At 45.9% G+C, this 20070-nt stretch overlaps 1 protein-coding gene across 5 annotated transcripts in view; it reads left to right on the forward strand.

Annotated features, from left to right (window-relative positions):
• PSKH1 (protein serine kinase H1) overlaps positions 1–19226 on the forward strand; it is a 31198-nt gene extending 11972 nt beyond the window's left edge. For all 5 annotated transcript variants that reach the window (XM_069026539.1, XM_069026542.1, XM_069026543.1 and 2 more), the window contains one exon: positions 13019–19226. In XM_069026539.1, coding sequence (XP_068882640.1) covers positions 13019–13336 — 318 coding nt within the window. In that variant the 3' untranslated portion in view covers positions 13337–19226. The remainder of the gene's footprint in view (positions 1–13018) is intronic.
• Positions 19227–20070: the final 844 nt, after the last annotated feature.

Consider the following 20070-nt stretch of genomic DNA (forward strand, 5'->3'; position numbering starts at 1 on the left):
ACAAGATTGCAATTGCAGCTCTGAGGCTGTAGGCAGAGGGAACTGGGTTAGTTGTTGGGAGCTGGAAGGGGTGGCTTGTACTGGCGGTGGTGCATCTGAGTTCCCTGGTTTGGAGCATGAGCTCCTCTCTCTCTCTGCTCTCACCGCCCCCCTGCTGCCCTGACTGAATGACAAGGTAGAAAAAAGAGGCATGTTTTCCAATACCTTTGTTTTTTTAACTGGATGTTTTGATAGATTTTCCTGAAAACTGAGTTTTTACTAATGCACCAGATTAGTGTTGATTGGTGACATGAGAGCCGTTCACACAAGTCAAGGAGAGGCAGAACGTTCTGGAGGTGGCTGTTAAGAGATACCTGCTGTTCCTGCAGGGTTCCCGAAGTGCTGGTGTGGACCCATGCCTGGCTGTGTGTCTATAGCTCGTGAACTTCCATAATCATGGTACTCCCTACACATCCAATGCACCAGTGCTTCAGGCACTCCCTGTGATTAACCAAAGAGTCTGATTTTATATCTCACAAAAGGTGGAATTGAGCTTTCTGATAAAAGTGTTTGTGTTGATATGCAGAAAAGACTCCACTACTGGAATAAGAAGTAAAGTAGGTATGTTTATTCCAGCGCTGGGACGCATGGGGGATAGCTCCTCCAAAGCCATTCGTGCGGACAGCTGCATTCAGCTTGGTATTTATCGGGTTACAAGTTCCATATTCATTAAGTTTCCCAACACACCTATACATATTCATTACCCAGCCCCGCCCAGCCTCGCCTCGTATTACAATGAGCCCAAAAGTCATTGACATCCGCGTTGGGCTTGCACAGTGCTGTCTGGTGGTCGTGGGCAGGGGTCTCCGAGATGAAGTAAGAGTCCTCCTCAGATGAAGTAAAGAGTCTTCCTCATTCTGAGCTTTTCACCTTGCTTCCCTGCACATGTGCTTCATGTCCCTGGCCCAAGTCCAAACTTCAAGGCTGGTTTAAGTTAGTTTTAGGTTTGAAAACAGGATTTTGGTCAAGATTCCTTCCCTTTATCAATAGTCTTAGATCTTCTTATTCTGCTTTGGTAGGCAGAATAAGTGTTGAGCAAGCTGTATGCATTGTTTGACAAATAGCTTCTTAGCAAATCATTTAACCTCTGCTTCCCCTTCCTCTGCCTGATTCAGTGTGTTTCCTACCTTTGTCTGTGTCTGAAGAGTAATTTCTAAGGGACTTTTTAATAGTCTGATCATTTTGAGAATGATTATGTAGCTCAGATGTGAGGAAGGTTTCTCATTACAGCTGGGATGATTCAGAAGACTTTATATACTGTTTTATCAGTGCTGATAGGAGTGCCTGGGTTACAGTTTCTTACCTCTCTACACTTAGTCCTTCATCTTTTTTTTCATTTGCTTTTAGCTTTACAAGCTTCAGGAGTTCTTGGTGGCATTCTTCAGCTACTGTTTTGTTCAAGAGTCTGATATTGCAAAATTAAGGAAAACTTGACACTTGGTTGAGAATGTAAAATCATTTCATGGCAAAGTCCTCTTCCAAAGTTATAGGAATTCCCATACCTCCAGTGTTTAGCACTGGAGCTTGGCAAGGATGGATCTGGCATTGGAGAGATCTTCAGCTATTTTCATGAAATTGTTCCATGGTCTCTGAAAACTCCCTTTTTGGAAGTGAACTGTGACCACAGAAAGTCTGGGGACCAAATCTTGTATTTCCCCGAACCTGCTGTGCTAAAAGTGGCATTTACTTACCAGTGGCTCATCAACAAAGTGGAACATGTAGTGATGGTGGTTCTCTAGAAATGGCCAAAGGTCCAGAGGTATTTGGGGATTTATTGACCAACCCAGTTTAGGTGCAGCTATGTTCATTATATTTGCAGGTGGCATTGAATTGGAATGGCTGCAAAGGGCATTGAGTTCCAGATAGCCCTATCAAATCTGAGCAATTCAGTAGCAGGTGTAGTTTTTTTTTTTTTTTTAATAAGAGTAAGTTAGTGTACAAAAATAGGTGAAGAACAGAAAATTAGGAGGTGTTGGCTTCTCAGAAAAGGATCTGTCTATGAATCACAAACTATTATGTGAGAGCAGTATCATACTTGTGGGAAAAGGTGAATGTACTGATGGGTATGAACAGAAAGGCAGTGTGTGGTATGATCCTGCTGTGTTTAGTGGCTGCTGCAGATGCCAAGCTGAAGCTCTGACACTTCTGGGCAGCAGACTTCAAAAACACCACGGGCCAAGTGGAGAGACTTGACAGAAGGTCAACAAAAACAATTGTGAGTCAAAAAACCACAGTGTCCAGAAGACTAAAACATTTTTGGCTGTTTGGCCTAGAGAATGTGTTGTCATAGAAGTTTGCAAATATGTAAAAGGCTGCTTCAAAGAGGAAAAGGAATAATCTCTTTTCCAGATTATGTCAAACAAGAGCCTTAAACGGCGCTTAGAAAGATTCACACTGAGCTTTTTACAACACTGGTGTCTCCTGTTCCTAAAAAATGTTTACCCAGAGGATTTCTGAAGCTGTCTTGCAGAACACGTGAGGCAGTCATCTGTCAGGAGTGATGCATCTGGGGTGGATCCTTGGGGGACCGTGGGATGGATTGGATGATCCTTGTGTGTTTGTTGCAGCCCTGCCTTCACCCCGATTTCCCAAGGAAGCAAAGTTTATGGAACTGTGCTGTCTTTCAGTCTTCTGGAATGAACTATTTAAATTCTAAGGTTGGTGTCAACTCAGTTTGAGCAACGTGCAGGACTCAAAGTTGCTATGAATTTTATAAAGTCAGTGGCTCAGTAGGAGAGAGAACTAAAGCACATCTTTCCTGCAGGAAAGGTAATTGAGTATCTGTCCAAATTTACCCAAAGCTGATCAGCACATGTTTATTTCTGAAGCATTCATGGCACACTTGGCCCTGTTAAGCATGTCAGATGGAGCCTGGGCAGGGATATGTGTTGGAAGGAGGGATGTGCTGCTGCTGTGGAGGGGATATGACAGTGCTGGCTGGGGGCAGGGAGAAGAAGCACTTGAGTAATAGAAACCTTGGTTACAAGAGACCTTTGGAGAACTCTAATCCCATTCAGCTTGAGACAGGAGTGTTGCCAGCACTAGATCATGTTGGCTGTGACTTTGTCTTCCTGGGTCTTGAAGGGCTTCAGGGATGAAGATCCTCCACCTCCCTGGTGACCTCTTCCAGGGCTGCACCACCCTTCCCCTGGTATTTCCTGATACAGACCTTCCAAGGTGCAGCTTCTCCCTGTTGCCCCTTGTTTGGACCTGCTGTGTGGCTCTGTAGTCCTTATAACTACTTTTAAATAAATGTAATATGCTATTAGATTGCCCTTAGACTTTGCTTTGTCAGGGTGAACAAGTCCAGCTCCTTTCCCCCCTCCTTGAAGGCTGGGTGTCCAGGACCCCTGGCTATCTTGGCAGCTCTCACCTGGATCTTCTCCACAGTCTTTTTGAACCAGGCTCAACAGTAGGTAGTGTGATTCCACATAGCAAACTGAAATGTTTTAATCTTCTTTTGGAAAGAAAAATACCCCAACAATGTAGGTAAGAAAAGGGTAGGATTTTAACAGGGAAAAAGATCACGTTGGTGTAAGATTATAGCTGCAGAATTAGGAATGTGTTAAGTTAGGAATTTTTGATTTGTCCTTTTTCTTCCTTGTGTATGTGCAGTTGGCTGCAGTGTCAATGACATACTTTGTTTTTCAGCAGGATCTCTGTCTCCATCACTGAATAGTTGGGATGCTGAAAGAAATTCGAGAAGAAAATACACAGAAGTGTATTGGAATGGGATCCAGAACAGTTATCCTGCTCTGAATTCTAACAAAAATGTCCCAAATAGTGCCCGGAAAGACAATTATAAACCAGTGACCCAGGACTGAATTGTGGTTAACCAAGAAAGCCTACTTAGAGTGTCTCCTGATGTTTTGTTTACTTTAAAATGGATTATATCCACCTTGCCTACCCAAAACAGTGCTTTCTGAGAGAAAACCAGGAGTGGCATTGAGCCACGCTCGCCTAGTTTGGGAAGCACTAAACCTGGGCTTTCAGGAAATACTCAGATGAAGGAGGCATCATTTCACCTCCTCTGAAACCATGCCAGGGTTGGATTCTGATTAAAACTGAAAGAGTGACTGTAAGGAAGAAAGGAGAGTCAAGACAGACAGTGGGGCAGCTGGGGCTTGGACATTGCTGGTGTTTGCAGCACAGCTCCTCATCTTGATCCTTGTGGGTCTCTTCCAGCTCAGGATATTTTATGATTCTGTGATTCATCTGTGTGCTGTGTTTGGGCTCGAGGAGGTTAAAGGAGCTGTCCAGTAGGCAGCAGAGGAGAGCTGGTGCCAGCCAGGGAGCAGGGCAGGGTTGGACTGGCAGCTAAGACTGTCTTAGGATTTACTCCCCCTTGCTCATTCCCTCATAAGCGCCCAGGGCTTGTGCACCGACAGCTTGGAGCTTGCAGGAGGGGGTTGTGTGTACGTGGGAGGTTGTAAGCTTATCTGTTCATCCCCCCACCACTGCACTAATCAGCGTGATGAAAGATATTCTTCCTCCCTGGGGAAGATCTTTCCTCCCTGTCAGGAACCACCATTTCTTAATTAAGCTCTTACTCTGAATTTGTACGTAGAAACACGTATTGACTTCAGCTCCAGTTCACAGCCAATACTCTCTTAAGGTAATAGTTCAGAGTGAGAGAGCATAATTCAGCTCAAATTTGAGTTTTTGAGAATAAATGCACTGAAGATGTCAGCATACCCATATGTTGGGAACAGACTGGGAAAGGTATTTTCCAGTTTAGTTACTGCAAATACTGCTGGTAGCTGGTGCTATCGCAATGCCTTTGGAAATTTCTGACTCTTCTGTTTTCATGGCAATCTCCAGCATTGTATACTTGGTGATCTCATCTTTTCACCTTCATCCTTCCAAGTCCAGGTCTCTTAACCCTGATCTTCCTCAATGGACAATTTTTCAGTCAAGGTAGTGGTTAGTTCCCTGTGTACACTGTAACTTGCTGACACATTTTTAAGAGACGTAAAGCGATCCAAGCTGAAATGTGGTATTACCCCATTTTAACAGCTATTCCCTAAGCATTGCACTTAGAAGAGCTGCCCCTGGCTGGAGAGAAAAGCTTTGTGTTTATTGTTTTTGTAGCTGCTGTAATTTTAGTGCATGATTCCAGCTGAATACTCAGTGCCTGTACAGGGAAAATGGGCTGGCTATTTCCATTCGAAAAGCTGGGTTATAGAAGTTCACCGCACCAGATGGCTGCGCATACTTATAATGCTCTGGATTATTAAAGGGCTGTTGTATTTTCCTCTTTCATCCTTCCCTTATTCCTCCTCCCCACATCAACAAATTAATGCTGAATGCTTGGGAATCTGCCCTGTGCAGAGTTTAGCACATTTCATCTTTTCATTGGAAACTTCTTGTTCCAGCTCTTTTGAACCAGTTGGTTTTGATCACCTCATTGCAATTGTTTGGGGGCTGAACCATGCCTGGGACAGTGCAAACCTGGTGTTACTGGAGCCCCAGCGCAGCCCTAGGCTGGTTTGCCATGTCTTGTATCACAGTTCCTGTCCCCAACCTGCTCCTTTGGAGTTGACACTTTCTGTTTTCCGATGTCATGTGGGAATCTCCTAAATTAGACAAGACTGGTGCAACGTGCATAAATGGGTAATGCAATGAAGAGAGTTCTTGGGGACCTTATTAGAATCATTAAGGTTGGAAAGGACGTCAGAGCATCAAGTCCAGTTAATTTCCTTCTCAAAACTAGCTTGTCACTTGTCTGCCACCAGAACCATCAGAATTTTAAGTTGCAGCTATTCTGAAAAATAATAGAAGCTGGAGAGATGTGCCCTGCCTTCAGCACCATGCATATGTGTTAGATTGAGTCATTTCTATGGAAAGAAAATAAATTTAAGTTGTTAACTTGTTTGCAGTGCAGGCTTTGATGACCCTTTTACAGCAGCTCCCATGGAAGGCAGAGTAAAATACAGGAACTCTGCTCTGGTATCCAAAATCTGCTCATTTTGATCAGCAGATCAAAAGAAAGCTGCTCTGCCTCCGGAGCGTTGGCTCCCAGCCATGCCTAGGTCCAGCTATTGGGTGAGGAGATTCACAGCAGTCGCACAGGTCAGGGTTTGTTTCCAACACGTGTTGGGAGCTCTCTGCGGTGCTCGCCCCGTCCGTGCTTGCATCAGCTGCAGGGGAGAGAGGTGGGTTGGTTGTTCAAACCAGAGAAGAACACGTTGTTTGTTCCCCACATGCCGGCGTGGCCGGCGCCTCAATAGCTTTTATGCTGATGTGAATAACAAGCAGGGGTGGTGAAGGGATTTAATCACACAGAGCAGATCGCTGCACGCAATCACCCAGCCTAAGTGACACTCAGAGGAAGATCTCTTTCTTCTCCCCCTCCTCCTCCTCCAGGCTCAGAGCCTGAGTCTGAATAAAACATAACACACTTGAGAGCTCTTTAAGGCATTGTAAAGGAGGCTGCTTTCCCCTGAATTTGTTACCTAGCAGGGCTGGAATTGCAGATAGGTGATGTGCCCTGTGTTTTATGTAGCTTAGAAGTCCAGGAGATGCTTTTGTAGGGAATGCTGGTGCACCCTCAGAAGTAGCAGCTGGCATTCCTGAGGGACCAGAGCCACACTCTTCACCATGATAGTTTCTCCCATTGTCATTGAGGCTGTAAGGCAGGCTGTGGGATGGGTTTCATACTTGGTTGAAGTGCTGCTAATTCTGGACTCTGTTCCAGTCGCTCTCTTGGGTTGATGTAGCTACTTCTGCAGCCATCTGGTGAGTCATGCCAAGGAATGGCTGGGCTGAAAAGCCCAGCTGAAAAATTTACAAAAACTCCCTGATTTGGCTCACCTTGCACAAACCAAGCTGTCTGTGCTGGCACGATGGGGAGTGCAGCATCAAATGGGAATGACAACAGAAATGTGTTCATCTCCTGTGGCAATGAGCGTTGCTGCGAATGGTGATAAGGGCACGATGTGAAGGCATTAGGGTAATAACCCTCTGACCAAGTGGATGCATTAAACCCAGTCTATTTGTTGGGGCAGGCTTATTCCCAATAAATCTATTTTATCTTATGAAACTTCAAAGTAGACATCAGATGGTTTTCTGTAGGAGAACCCTGCAGGAACCTGTGTGCTGCCGTGGGGCTTCTCAGTCTCTTTGGTGCTTTGAGGCTTCTGGAGCGCTCAGCCAGACTCATCCTAGGTATCAGTGGGACTGGGATACAGTATTTTTGGCCTAAGAGCCATCTTTTGCAGCTGTGATAACATGCTTTGTGCTTCATGTTTTTGTAAAAACTGACTGGCAAGGGAGATCCAGGCCTTTCCCTCACCTTCCTCATAAACATTGTCTTTCTTCTCTTGGAAACAACATGTAACTTAAGTAGGAGTCAGGAAATCAGTATGTATCCTTCCTTCAGTGGGTGCTGTTGAGACTAAAAGCAGAGCTTGAAGTCAGATGATTGTTCCTTCTTATATTTGCATGCGACTAACCAGAAGATCCCTCTACAGCTTTGTGCAGCTCTTCTGGTCTGCCCCTTTTTTTTCTTTCCTTTTAAATTCTGCTGGATCATGTTTTTAGTCACTGTGCTAAATTCTAGAGTTACAGACATTACTTTCCAGAGGAGGTTTAGTGCACCCTCCAGCATGAAGTCAATAGTCTCCAGTGTTAAACAAATCTGTATCCGGGGATCTTCTCGTGAGAAATGAGGTTTTTGAACCGGACACTGTACTAGGTATCCCAGACAGGGGACATGGTTGCAGCTGTTAGAAAAGCTGCTCACCTATAGGAAGTCTCTGTTATTTAACTGGTATTGCTGAGGTTCAGCTCAAAATATGGCTATCCCACCTTTTTTTAAGGTATGTGCGGGTGGTGAGGCCTTGGCAGAGGCTGCCCAGAGGAGCTGTGGCTGCCCCGTCCCTGGAACTGTTTGGACCAGGTTGGATGGGGCTTGGAGCAACCTGGGATAGTGCACGGTGTCCCTGTTCATGGCAGAGGATTTGGACTAGATGATCTTTAAAGTCCCTGTCAACCCAAACCATTCTGTGCTTCTCTGCAGAAAGACACCAGAACTTTTTCCTTCTGAATGAACACAGTCTAACAAAGGGAGCAGAGGTTGTACTCAAACTGCATCACATTTGAAATTATTTTCTAGAGGAACAGAAGTGCAAGTATTGGTGACTTCTCTTCATTTTTGTGGCATTTTTGTGCCACAAAAGAGGAGGATTTGTGTTGCAGCACGGAGATTAAAGGCAAGGCTATCGGATAGGGTTTAGCTGATCCAATGATTCATGGCCACTGGATGGGAGCATTTTCCTTCCAAGCCATTCTCTGTCTCTCCTCAGGGAAGCAGATGGGCAGAATCTCCTCTGGATTGCTTCAGTCCTGTCATGTGAGCACACTTCACATCCTACACTCATGTCCTCCCCAAACACACCAGTGTCAACCTTCCTCAGCTCCTACACAACATCCTGCTGCTGCCTTGCAGTATTAATTTGGAGGGTTAATGGGATTTTGCTAAGTTAAAACTGCTGTTTTGTCAACTGATGCAAGTTTTCTGGAGAGTGGATGCATTTCTCCAGGGGCTGGGGTTGCAAATTGCGGTGGTAGAATGTAGCCTTATGTATTACTAAAGAAAAAGCTTCAGTGAAATAAAAAAGATGCGTGTGATGCAGCAAATCAAACCTCCAGCTGTGTAAACAGATCAATAAACTGATTTGTGTTTGCTGACCAGAAGAAAAATCTAATTGCAGCTACTCCATATTCAACATTTGTGGTGAAACTAGAGTAATTGGAATAATGAGAAATCCAATGTGCTTTTGTTCAGAGTTTATTCTTCTTTAGGATTCATTAAACTGGACGGGCCTCTCACGGTTTAGGCTGGTTATGTATCACAGTTCCTAGCTCCTCAGACTTCATAGATTTCTTCAAATTCCAAATCATCACATTTGCCATCCTTAAATAAGACTTGAAAAGATTGAAGCAATATTGTTCCTGGTGTTTAGAGGGTCATTTCACTCTCCAGAATCTCATTTGACTGAAGTTTGAATGCATCTAGACAGCAAAATAGCACCTGGGTTGCCTCAAATTCCAGGTTTACGCAGTTACTTACCCCTGCAAGAGGAAATAATGCTCTCCTGCATGTCCTGAAGATGTATTTCCAAGTACTGTTGTGCCAGTTCTCAAGTATTTTTCATTTGAGCATCTCTTGCATCTCTTTGGACTGAGTAAAAAAGAGAGGATGGAGGTGCTGGCCATGATTGTATTTCTGTGAGGGACCATATTCAGAAAGGTAAAAGGTTTTAGGCTAAAAGGGGGAAGAAATACCCAGGAAAAACCATGAGGTTGGAGTTGTGTGAATGTGTTTTCCCCATCTGAGGGGGACAAAAGCTCTTTCAGGTTACCTTAAGTAATTTCAATTGCTGGTAATAGAAATGAAGATGGTAGGGAAGAGTTCTTAAAAAGTTACTGCACAGAGAGCAAACTGTCACCTGCATTTACCTTCACTTTGAGTTAAAGTTGGTAAATTTAATAGATATATCACTAGCTTGCATGTCCCATTAGGATTGGTTGGAAGTAGAAAATGAGTCCTCTGTGAAGGAAACAGAATGGGGGTGAGCTCTGGCTGCTGAGAGGAGGAGAAGGAAAGAAGGAATTGGGGGTTGATGGAGTGTAGCCAGGTAATGATGAGTTTATGATTTTAACTGAATGAATAGCTGAAAGTGAATAATTTAAAAAGCTACAGAAAATGGGTCTTTAAAAGCTTTTCAAGGCAATCTTAGAAAAGTGGAGGCAAGACCTTTTGTTGTCTGGGTTTCATTTGGATCTGTCCATCAGTGGAAGAGAGAACCCAGAGGTCTGTAGCTGGAGATCCCCAGTGTGAAGGGAAGGTGATGTGTTGCCAGTTGACATATGGTACCACCTGGGATTAGCCGAGATTAGGCCAATGAAGATTAAATCCTGCAAGTTGATTCCCCTTGCTGTTATTTAACAAATGAAGTATTTTATCCGAAGTCTGTAGGAAATCTATAGGCTTGCAATGTGATTTATATTCCCCCATGGCAGGGTAGATTCAGCTTTTTGGTTCTGTTGTTGTGAATACCATGAAGGCTGAGCTCCTCAATGGTCCATCATTCTGCTGTACAGACCAGTGTGTTCAGTTACAATTGAACCTCTATTGTGGTTTTCCTGATAAATTTGAAAAAGATTTTTGCTATTTTATTTGCCTTCTTTATAAACAAACACTTTCATGACCACTGATCAAAAATTGTCCCTATTCTGTTCTGACAAGTGCCTGGTTTTTTCTTACCATTCATTGCCAAGGTACATTTCATCAGCTAAGAAAAAGTCATTTAAGGCAGGTTAAGACAAACTAATTTTATTATTATATTATATTATATTATATTATATTATATTATATTATATTATATTATATTGTATTATGTTATTTATAAAGCAGTATACAGGGGAAGAGGAAATGGCCTCAAGTTGTGCTAGGGGAGGTTTAGACTGGATATTAGGAAAAAGTCTTCACTGAAGGTGTGGTCAAGCACTGGAACAGGCTGCCCCGGGCAGTGGTGGAATTACCATCCTGGGAAGTGTTCAGAAGGCCTGTGGATGTGACACTTGGGGACTTGGTTTAGTGGTGAACACGGCAGTGCTGGGTTAATAGTTGGACTTGATGATCTTCGAGGTGTTTTCCAACCTTAATGATTCTATGACAGAAAAGCTTGAATGTTAAGAGGGTTTTTTTGTTAATGGATTTAGTTGTGAAATGCAGAGTGGAGTGGATTTTGACTTGGTTTCAAGCACTGAAGTGGTGTCTGATCCATAGGAGAAGGCTGGACTTCCTCCCTGAGCACTGAGTATTTCCATTCCTATTCTGATTATGTTCAGGAACATTTATAGGTTTTTATTCATGTAGCAGTATTTTCTTTATATCAACTAGTTCATATCATTTTCAGTCTCTTCTCTTGTGTGGTTACTGGCAGTCATCCTGTATCCCCTTCAGCTGAGTAAGCCAGACTGTTTTAGTCCTTGTAAGATACAACTGTGGTACCCTGATCCCCCTCACATCCAGTTTCTCAGTGAAAGTTCAAGTTCACCTTTCCTGGCCATGCACTGACAGGCTGTGGGCTGGGAGCAGTGCTGGAATTCTTACACCATCCTCCTTTTCATTAAAAAATCGTCCTGGGGATCTGCTCTCTTGCTGCTGCCTTTGAGTCTTTTGGAAAGAAAATTGCTTTCTGTAGCAATGAATTACAAACCTCAAAAAAATCAGGACATACCTTTTTTAGACCTTTTGCACAAGGAAAGGGCATTATTTCTGGCTATACAGTCAGTGAACCATGAATTTTAAAATAGCTGGGTGCTTTTCTTCCTCACCCAATGAAGAGAAGAATGAGAGACACAGAATAGCAGACTTTTGCTTTTTAACTAGACATGGGTGGGTCCACTCAGTTACACATATGTCACCATTATTGTATTGAAATCTTCATTGCAGGAATCTGCTCAGGCTTTTTCTTAATGCAGCTTGGGATGTGATCTCCACAGACTTGAAAAACTCAGTATTGGTGGTTTCAGGATGGGTGAGACCCACAAAATACCCAGTGATTGCAGAAAACTGCTCTTACCTGGCTCCATTCACCATTTGGGGTTTTCTGCTGGCCATGCTGCCTCCTCCCCTCTACCCTTACAGTGGATTTTGTCACATTTTGTCCACAGCCCAGCCTTCACCTCATGCTGAAGGAAATGTTCTCACTTCCCACCTTAGAGCAAATACAGTATTTTGACAGAAATGAAACAATTCAACATTTGTGGCTGTAGGTGTTTGGCTCATAAATTGTTATGGCCATTCTTGGGTGTCCTGGGAGGATATTTTTTATAGGACTAATTAATCACTTTGGGCTTGTTTCTTTAAAACTAGCATATTGTAAAACTAATTCCTTCCTCTTTCTGTGGTAAACATTATTGAAAATTTATTATATCTAACATTTATATATATTTAGAACATTTTATGGGGTTGTTCCCAGCTGGGCTGAGCTGCTGTTCCAGGGTTGACCAGTAGCAACATCTAAATTGCTGTGTGAGAGTGAGACCAAGTTCCACAGCAGAACATTCTCCCTGGTTTTGGTTCCAGGATCAGTGCAGGGTCAGTGCTTGCTCCCTAGATGTGTGCCTTAAGAGGAAGAGTCAGAAGAGCCCTGTGGGTCTGGTGTCAGAATCCATCCTCTGTGAGCGATAGGGCTCCTGTTCCTGCAGTAGTGGCTTTGTTGGATAGAAAGCACTTGGACAGGGGAGGGTCTTCAATGGGGTATAGTTACTGTGCCTCTGGTAATAGCTGTAGGATTTTGGAAGGTGATGTGAGAAGATGAGGCAGGAAGGACCAGCAGCTGGAGCAGGACATAGGTCTGGGAGCCTGTGTGTATGTCATGGTGCAGCAACTGGAGCAAGCACAGGCGTGTGGGTGGGTGTGTGACCGAGCGTGTGAATGCATGTGAACATGGAGCTGGACAAGGGGGAAAGGGCCTGGAGGCTGGGGGTGAGTGTGTGTGTGTCTCTAAGGACAAGGACTAGACTCCAGGAGGATCTGGTGAGCAGATGGACCAGGGAAGTCCCAGACACTGCTGGAGAGATGGTTGAGTCTGGGGGTTGACTGAGACCCTCGAGTGTGTGCACAGGGGTGTATAAGTGTCTGCAGGCTTGTGGCATCTAGGAATACTGGGATAGAGGGTCAGCTACTGAGTGCCTGACCCCGGCTGCTGGAGGGATCTACTCTGCACCTATGTACCTACAGATATTTTCCACTAATTCAGCCTCTTCCCCTAACGTGAAGTAGTTGCGTCCCATTCTCCTTGGGCAGATACTGTTGGTTACAGCTTGGAAGATTTGAGGATAAAAGAGAGAAGGGGAGTGACAGAATGCCCCAAAGCACCTTGCAGACATGGGAGGAATTAATTAATTAATCAGCAAAGCTGTGCTGGGATGTTTCATTCCAATCACCTCTTTTGTGTTTCAGCCCTGGCCCAGTGTGTCCAACCTGGCCAAGGATTTCATCGACCGTCTGCTCACGGTGGACCCCAGTGACAGGATGACAGCCCTTCAGGCCCTGAAGCACCCCTGGGTGGTCAGCATGGCAGCCTCCTCCTCCATGAAGAACCTGCACCGTTCCATCTCGCAAAACCTTCTCAAGAGGGCGTCCTCCCGCTGCCAGAGCACCAAGTCAGCGCAGTCCACCCGCTCCAGCCGCTCCACCAAATCCAACAAGTCGCGGCGCGTGCGGGAGCGGGAGCTGCGGGAGCTCAACCTGCGCTACCAGCAGCAGTACACGGGCTGAGCTCCGCGCTGGCACCCGCCGGCCGCCCTGCCAGAAGTCTCCTCTGCGCTGGAGGTGTGCACACACTCAGTGAGGAACAGCCAGGTTCCTCCCTCCCTCCCTCCCTCCCTCCAGGCATTCCCCCCATCCATGAGGAGGTGTCCCCCCTGTGCGGAGGAAAGGGAACCTTGTGGTGGCCGTCCCACCCTGCCACGGGGTCTCGCGCCAGAGACGGGGGAGTCCTTGTGGGCTCGGAGCACAGCTCGGAGCCTCAAGGAATGCACGAATTAAGGAGCCACATGGGGAGAAGAGCTCTTTCTGTAGGCCTGGAGCTCGGTTGTTCATAGTTATTTATTAATTCCAGACCGTTTAGTTTCTCTCACTTGCGTATGGAAAAAAGAAGAAATCACTTGGTGTGTCTGTGCATGCACGTCTGTGTGCACATACACGTGTGGGGGTGTATATGTATTTTAAAATTATGTATACACAGATTTTGAGCTGGTTTAGTCAGACTCCGTGGTGCCTTTGCAGCGAAGCTGGAATGAGTCATGTGCAGTTAGAAGTGGGATAGCTCTGACTCACTGGTGTGCTGCCCACCAGCTCCTCGCCAAAGAGATGCCAGACAGCAGTTTTCCATGAGGGCTGGGAAGCTGTGAGGTTTCCCTCAAGGGCTGCCATCCTCCTGATGACGTCAAGGGCTCACTTGCCTGATGACATCAAGGTTTACCCCTGGAATTGTCCTTTCCCTGTTTGCAGCAAGACCAGTGCCTGTCATGCAGGGTTTGTTGTTCTTGTGGCTCTGCTGTGTCTGTGACCTGTTACACACCTTGCATCCTTCAAAAGAAGATTGAGAAGGTTGAGGTTTTTTGTACTAAGGGGAAAAAAAAGAGGGAATTTTTAGGGATGTGCCCACCCCAGAGCTGAATTGGGCTATAACCACTGTAAGCACAGCATTACCAACCATGTCGCTGCACCAGAACTTTGGTGGTTCCAGGCTGCTCCCTGCCTGCAGGTTTGACAGGGCTCCCCTGGTTTGTGTGCTTGTGCTGCCCCAGCAGTGCCATCCCTGCTTTGGGACAGTGGTGGTAGGAGCTGTTGGGATGGCCACAAATGGCTCCATAGCATCAGGGTAAGGGCTTGAGTAGTGGAAGCCCAGTCTGGGAGTGTCAACAGTGACAATACCCTGAGACATTGCACAAATGCCCTAGAGCTGTGAGGGGTGACTTAAGTTCACCAGGAAAAAGCTGCCTTTCAGGTGTCCTCGTGCTCTGTGGGTGATGAGGGGGTCTCTTACAAAGGACTCTCAGTGGAGGTGGGGGATGCAGAGCTGAGCTTTATGCAAGCCTGCTGAGATATTTTCCCAGCTAGATAGAGCAGCAAAGTGGGGCTGATGGCACAGGCGTAGGACAGATTTGACTTCTCATGGTAGCAGAGACAAGATCGGCAGTGAGGGAAAATACTGGGATTTAAAACTTTTCTCATGAAGCCACACAATTTGCTTCGTGCTGTGCACTTGGGAAGGGCTTGCTTGGCTCTGGGCTGGAGGTGCAGGCAGTCCAAGCTCAAGGGGCTGGTGAGCTTGGCCTTTTCCCAGGATCGATGCTTGTACCATTGTGTTACAGTGTCAGCAGGGCTGAAGTGGTCAGTCACATCTCCAGGGAGCTCTCACTGTACTGGCCACAGTCACTCCTGGTCAGCAAACAGCAAAGCAGCTTTAGTGGGAGAAGATTTGAGCTTTTTGTGCTAAGGCAAAAAAAAGGGGGGATTTCTGGGGGTGTGCTTCCCACCTCAAAGGTGGGATGGGTTGTAAATACGTGTAACCAGCCTGGTGTGCCCAAGCATGTGGTGGGGAATACAGCAGAAGAAACTTGAGGACTGCCACTGTGTGTAGTAGGGATGAATTTGAGATCCTTTGTGTGGTTTTGCATGTTATTTTGAGAACTTTGCATCCTTTGTAGGCTGCCCTTTCTCTGAGCAACCATCCTGTCATGTCACACACAGTCTTTCTTCCATCAGCATTAACAGATACTGCAGAATTCCCCAAAATTGGTTTTTTTTCAACTCTGTGGACTGCAAACAAAAATGTTTCTGGCATCTTTTACCTCCTCACATTGTTTTCCCTAGTTTGTTACCATGAACTATAAACTAGATGTGATTTCTGACAAAGCAGGCAGCTTGCCACATTTTGCTTCATAAACAGCTCAGTGTCACTGCAAATAGCTCTCCAAAAGCAGGAGCCCCTCTAAGACCAGTATCAGCTGGACCATGGGGGCTCTGCAGGTCAGGTGGTGGCAGGAGGCTCCCTTGGAGCACTTCTGGTTCTGAGCCATTACTTGAAGAGTCTTTGGTATGTTTGGTGCATCACTCCAGGCACTGATTACTTTTACCTCCTGGCTGCTCCCATGGCCCTCCCCAGATTATCCTGCATATTTATCCATAAAACAGGGATTTTGCCTGTGTGAGGGGGTCAAACTGATGAACTGAGCCAAGACCTCTAGAACTGAAACCCTTCCCCTTAACCACTAGACCATCAAAATGGACAGGCATCGTGCAGATGTCTGCTCATGCTGTTCCTTCATCTTTCTCTTGTGGGATGAGGGATACATAAAGCTCTGGGCTAACCAGGCTTGTTTCTCTACCTTCACAAAGCAGAACAAGAATCTCCTCATCTGTGACAATTTTTGCTTCACTGATCTTTTCCACAACTGGTTTTTCACCAGGAAAAGTTCAGAGCAATGGTTACTTTGGGCTGGAATATGTTTTGGGAAGCGGGCTGTTGCTGTGTAGGGTCCTGACAGTGTCAGGTTTTGGTGGTGATGCTCTGTGACTGGGGGTGAATTGGCAGAAGGGAGGATCCATCCCATACATGAGCAATACTGGATAGCTGCAACCTGCCTCTCCATGGTATCGAGGTGTCTGTGGTCCTCGGGCAATTCCTCTGCTTGGGAATTGCAGGAAGAGGACCAAGGCCATCCCATAAAGAGCTTTGGATTTTCTAAAGAAAGAACTCTTAATTCTTTTCACAAATGCAACGTTTTCTTGTTTGCATGGAAAAATCAGTGTAAACTTGGGAAAATCTTTTACAGGCTTTCCTTCCATCATTCAGTTTTAACACTCTTGGCTCACTCCCTCTTCTTTTTCTAAATCCAGTATTTGTAGGAGCTTTGCAGCCAGACAATAACATGTGTGGGCAGAGGGGAGATGTGCAGAGCTCTGTCCAAGTGACCCTGGAGTCCTCAGTGATCAATCTTTCACTGAGTCTGGAAAACTGTGATGTTCCAAATGCCATGTTGGGAGGTCCAGCTTAAGAACAATTCCTCAGGTGCTTTTATTCTTGCAACTGGGACACGTTTTCAGCTGGGTCTGGTGCGGAGGGGGACAGGCAAAGTGGTGTAATTCTGAGCCATAGTCCAAGTGCCTTCAATTTGTCCTCTAAGAAGCTCTTCACTGTGAATTACCTTGATCATCTGTCTTCATTCCACAGGAGCAGCTCAGTGCTCAGTTGGTCTTAAGTCTCAGGAGTTTACACTTTTCAGGAGTGCCTTTTTTGGGGATTTTAGAAACTAAAATCTCTCTGAAATGTTTTTTTCTGCTCTTTCATTTAATTTTTTAATGTTCTTCTTTTACTCTTTATGATGGTTCTTAACTTGGCTCGCAGACGGTTTTATGGAAACCTTCCTGTGGTTCTGAATGTGCTGTGAGAAAAGCTAACAGCTGCCTGTTCCAGACTACCACCGAGGGTAGTCTGTGTATTAGCTGGAGCACAAATCTGATCGTTCTGCCTGCTTTGGTTCATGCAGTGAAAGTGGAGTTGGAATGACATCTAGTGGCAAATCGTGGTGTGTCCTTGTCCAAGCACAGCCCTCCTCGCTGTGTCCCCACTGGTTCTGGGTGAGATGCTCTTCGAAGAGTAAAAGGAATTAGGGTTGTCTGTCTTTTGGAACTTAGCAGTACTGTGTAAAACAATCCCATCCTTTTGTCCTGGGAGTTTGGCTGCTCTCTTGGGGGAGAGAATTGCAGCTTCAAAGAATGTGGTGTGTTGATTCCTTGATTTTTATTATTTTTGTTGAGGGTTATTGGAAATGAATGTGAAAAAGTCTGCCAGAAATTGCGTTAGGGGGTCTAAAGATTTGCATCCAGATTTTTGAGTGCGTAGTCTATTTTCTTAAAACAGCAGCTACCAGTCCATGTTTGATTTACTTCTCACTCAAACTTCTAAAAATCTTAACAGATCAACCCAGCAGGGGTAGAAACCACCCTTCCTTCGATCCTGAAGAAGTCTGTGCTATTTAACACTGCAATTGTGATAGCATCCAGATGCTCCTGCTGCTTCCTGCTCTGTGTTGTTCTTGGAAGCACACAGCTGTATGTGAAGCAAAGCTTGAGAGCCTTGTGAGGAGCTTAAGCCCAGGCAAGAGGGCTCAGACCTGCTGGCTTTGGTGATGATGAGGAAACCAGCTGCAGCGTAGGGCCTGCTTCACATGTTTGTTCTGGACGTGATAAACCCTCACACTCTTCTTTGGAATCTGGGTACTTGCCTCTTTTAGGTCAGATATTTTCTGTTCTGGTAATTTACACTATTTCTTAGGCCCTGCTCCATTTCTCAATCCTGTTTTCTACCTGGATGTTTGGCTGCAGTACTGAGAGAATCAACTTTTACCTGATGCACAAACTGGAATAGGAATGATGGTTCACTTGGCTGCTGGGCAGCATCTCTGGGTTTGGCTTGCAGGAGCTGTAGTGAGTCCTGGGGCAAGGTAAAACCTTCTGTATGTGCCTTTGAGGACCTGCAGTGCAGGCTCAGCTCAGTCTTGTACCAGGTAGGGCAACTGCTCTGTGGCTGTTACAGGCTTCTGATTAGGCTGTGTGGGGCTATGCTATTTTAAGTAATGATTCTAGAGATTTGGAGGATTTGAGGTGGGATAAATTAAAATCTCAATTGTTTGCCTTAATTTAGTTTTCGGAATGATGCAAAGCAATACAGACATTGGCTTCTTTGGCACCAGTGTGAGCTCTAGAATTTGCAGGGAGGGTGGTTGTGTCCAGCCCTCTCACTCACTCAGCTTTCTCCTGGAGAATGTCACAAAGTGCCTGTACCACTCCATGTGTGTACCCCACCCCAAGTTGCCTTCACCACTCTTGGGAGGGTTTTGGTGCTTTTTTTGACCACTCAGTCTCCACTTTCACCCTGCATTAAGAGTGCAGCACTCCGAGGCAGGTGCCTGCATGTCAACTGTGCCTTACTGTGCAGGAAGCTTCCCAAAGAAATAAATGTGAACACCAGGGATGTGCGGTGGCAACGGCATCACGGAGCTTGATGCCTTCTGCCCTCGGTGTGCCAAGGGCAGTGGGAGCTCTGCCTGGTGACAATTGTCCCTTGTCCCACTGCCCCCCCACCTGGTGATACTGTAGTTCCCTCGTGTGTGACGAGCAAGCTCTGGCTGCTGTTGCAGGCATCGTTGCACTGTTTGTCTGCTGAATGTGGAACGGATCCGTGGAGCAGACCCACGGCCCCAGCAAGGTGTGTTACAAACCAGCAGCTCCTGCGCAGACGCCCAGATGCCATGAGTTTTCCTGTTGCCTTTCACTACGGAAAGACACCTCCCAGGAAGCTCTTGGGATCGGAGATTTTCCGGCACTTGATGTTATTTTTGGTTGCCCAGTTTCCGGTGCTGGGTTGGAACAGTTTGGAAGCGACTCCGGTCTCATCCAGTCGGTCTCCTCACGGAACTGCCTTGAGAACTGTCCCATTCCATGCCTTGCCTTTCGAGTCTTGGCTTTGCTCTAAGGACTGTCCTGTCGGATGAGGTCGGACCTATTGTAATTAGTCTGTAATGTTCAAGTTAGAGTGTACAGAATTTATTTATTTGGTGTACTCGGTCTGCTAAAACATGTCCATGTATTCTGTGTACCCCGTGGCTCTGCTGTCCTTACTTCTGCCTCATGGACCACCTGCGGGCTGGCTGCTGGAAGGCAATGATTTCTAGGCTGGGAGTGATGGTCAGTAAGTACACAGAGAGCTAGGAGCTGCTCACCCCTCTATTACGTTCTTGGCTCACAGCAAGAGGTACCGAAGTGCCCATCAAAGAGTTTGCTGGTTCCTTTAACGCAGCTGCCAGGCCAGGAGCTGCCCAAGGGAGACAGGGCTGGGATGTCCTGATGCTCTGAATCAGGTAGGCATTCAGCCTGTTGCTGGAAGACAGGGTTGGGAGGCTGAACAGGCACTTTGCGACATTCTGTTCATTTTTCTTTGGCTGCAAGGTAGAAGACTGGGCCAGAGAAATGCTCTGGTTTGTCCACAGCCACTCATCACCTCTCCAGTTTCACTTTGAGCAGCTTTTATGGACCAAATGGAAAACTTGTAATATCAAGTGAACAACGCACACCCCTCTTGAGCCATCTCCTCTCCAGGATTTTCCAGGGCCAGGGGACCCCGTCCCAGTGGTGGCAGAGCTGACAGGGACCTGGGCACACAGACCAGATGACCCACAGTGCTGCAGTTTGGTCATTCCTGTTTGATGCTTGCTGTAGCCACCAGTTCTCTCTGCCTGCATGGCCTATCCCCACATCTCTGACGTTCACCTGCCTTTAAGGTCAGTTAGATGCTCCCTGCAGAGCAGACCACTAAATGAAACTAAATCTTACCCAACCAAACTAAAGTTTGTTAGCCATAGGCTTTACTTGAGCACATTTTTTTATTTGACTCAATCATATGGGCCAGACTATTTGGTTTTGCCCTCCATTGATGTTCCATA

Source organism: Aphelocoma coerulescens, chromosome 11, assembly GCF_041296385.1.
Source record: "Aphelocoma coerulescens isolate FSJ_1873_10779 chromosome 11, UR_Acoe_1.0, whole genome shotgun sequence".
Taxonomy (NCBI): domain Eukaryota; kingdom Metazoa; phylum Chordata; class Aves; order Passeriformes; family Corvidae; genus Aphelocoma; species Aphelocoma coerulescens.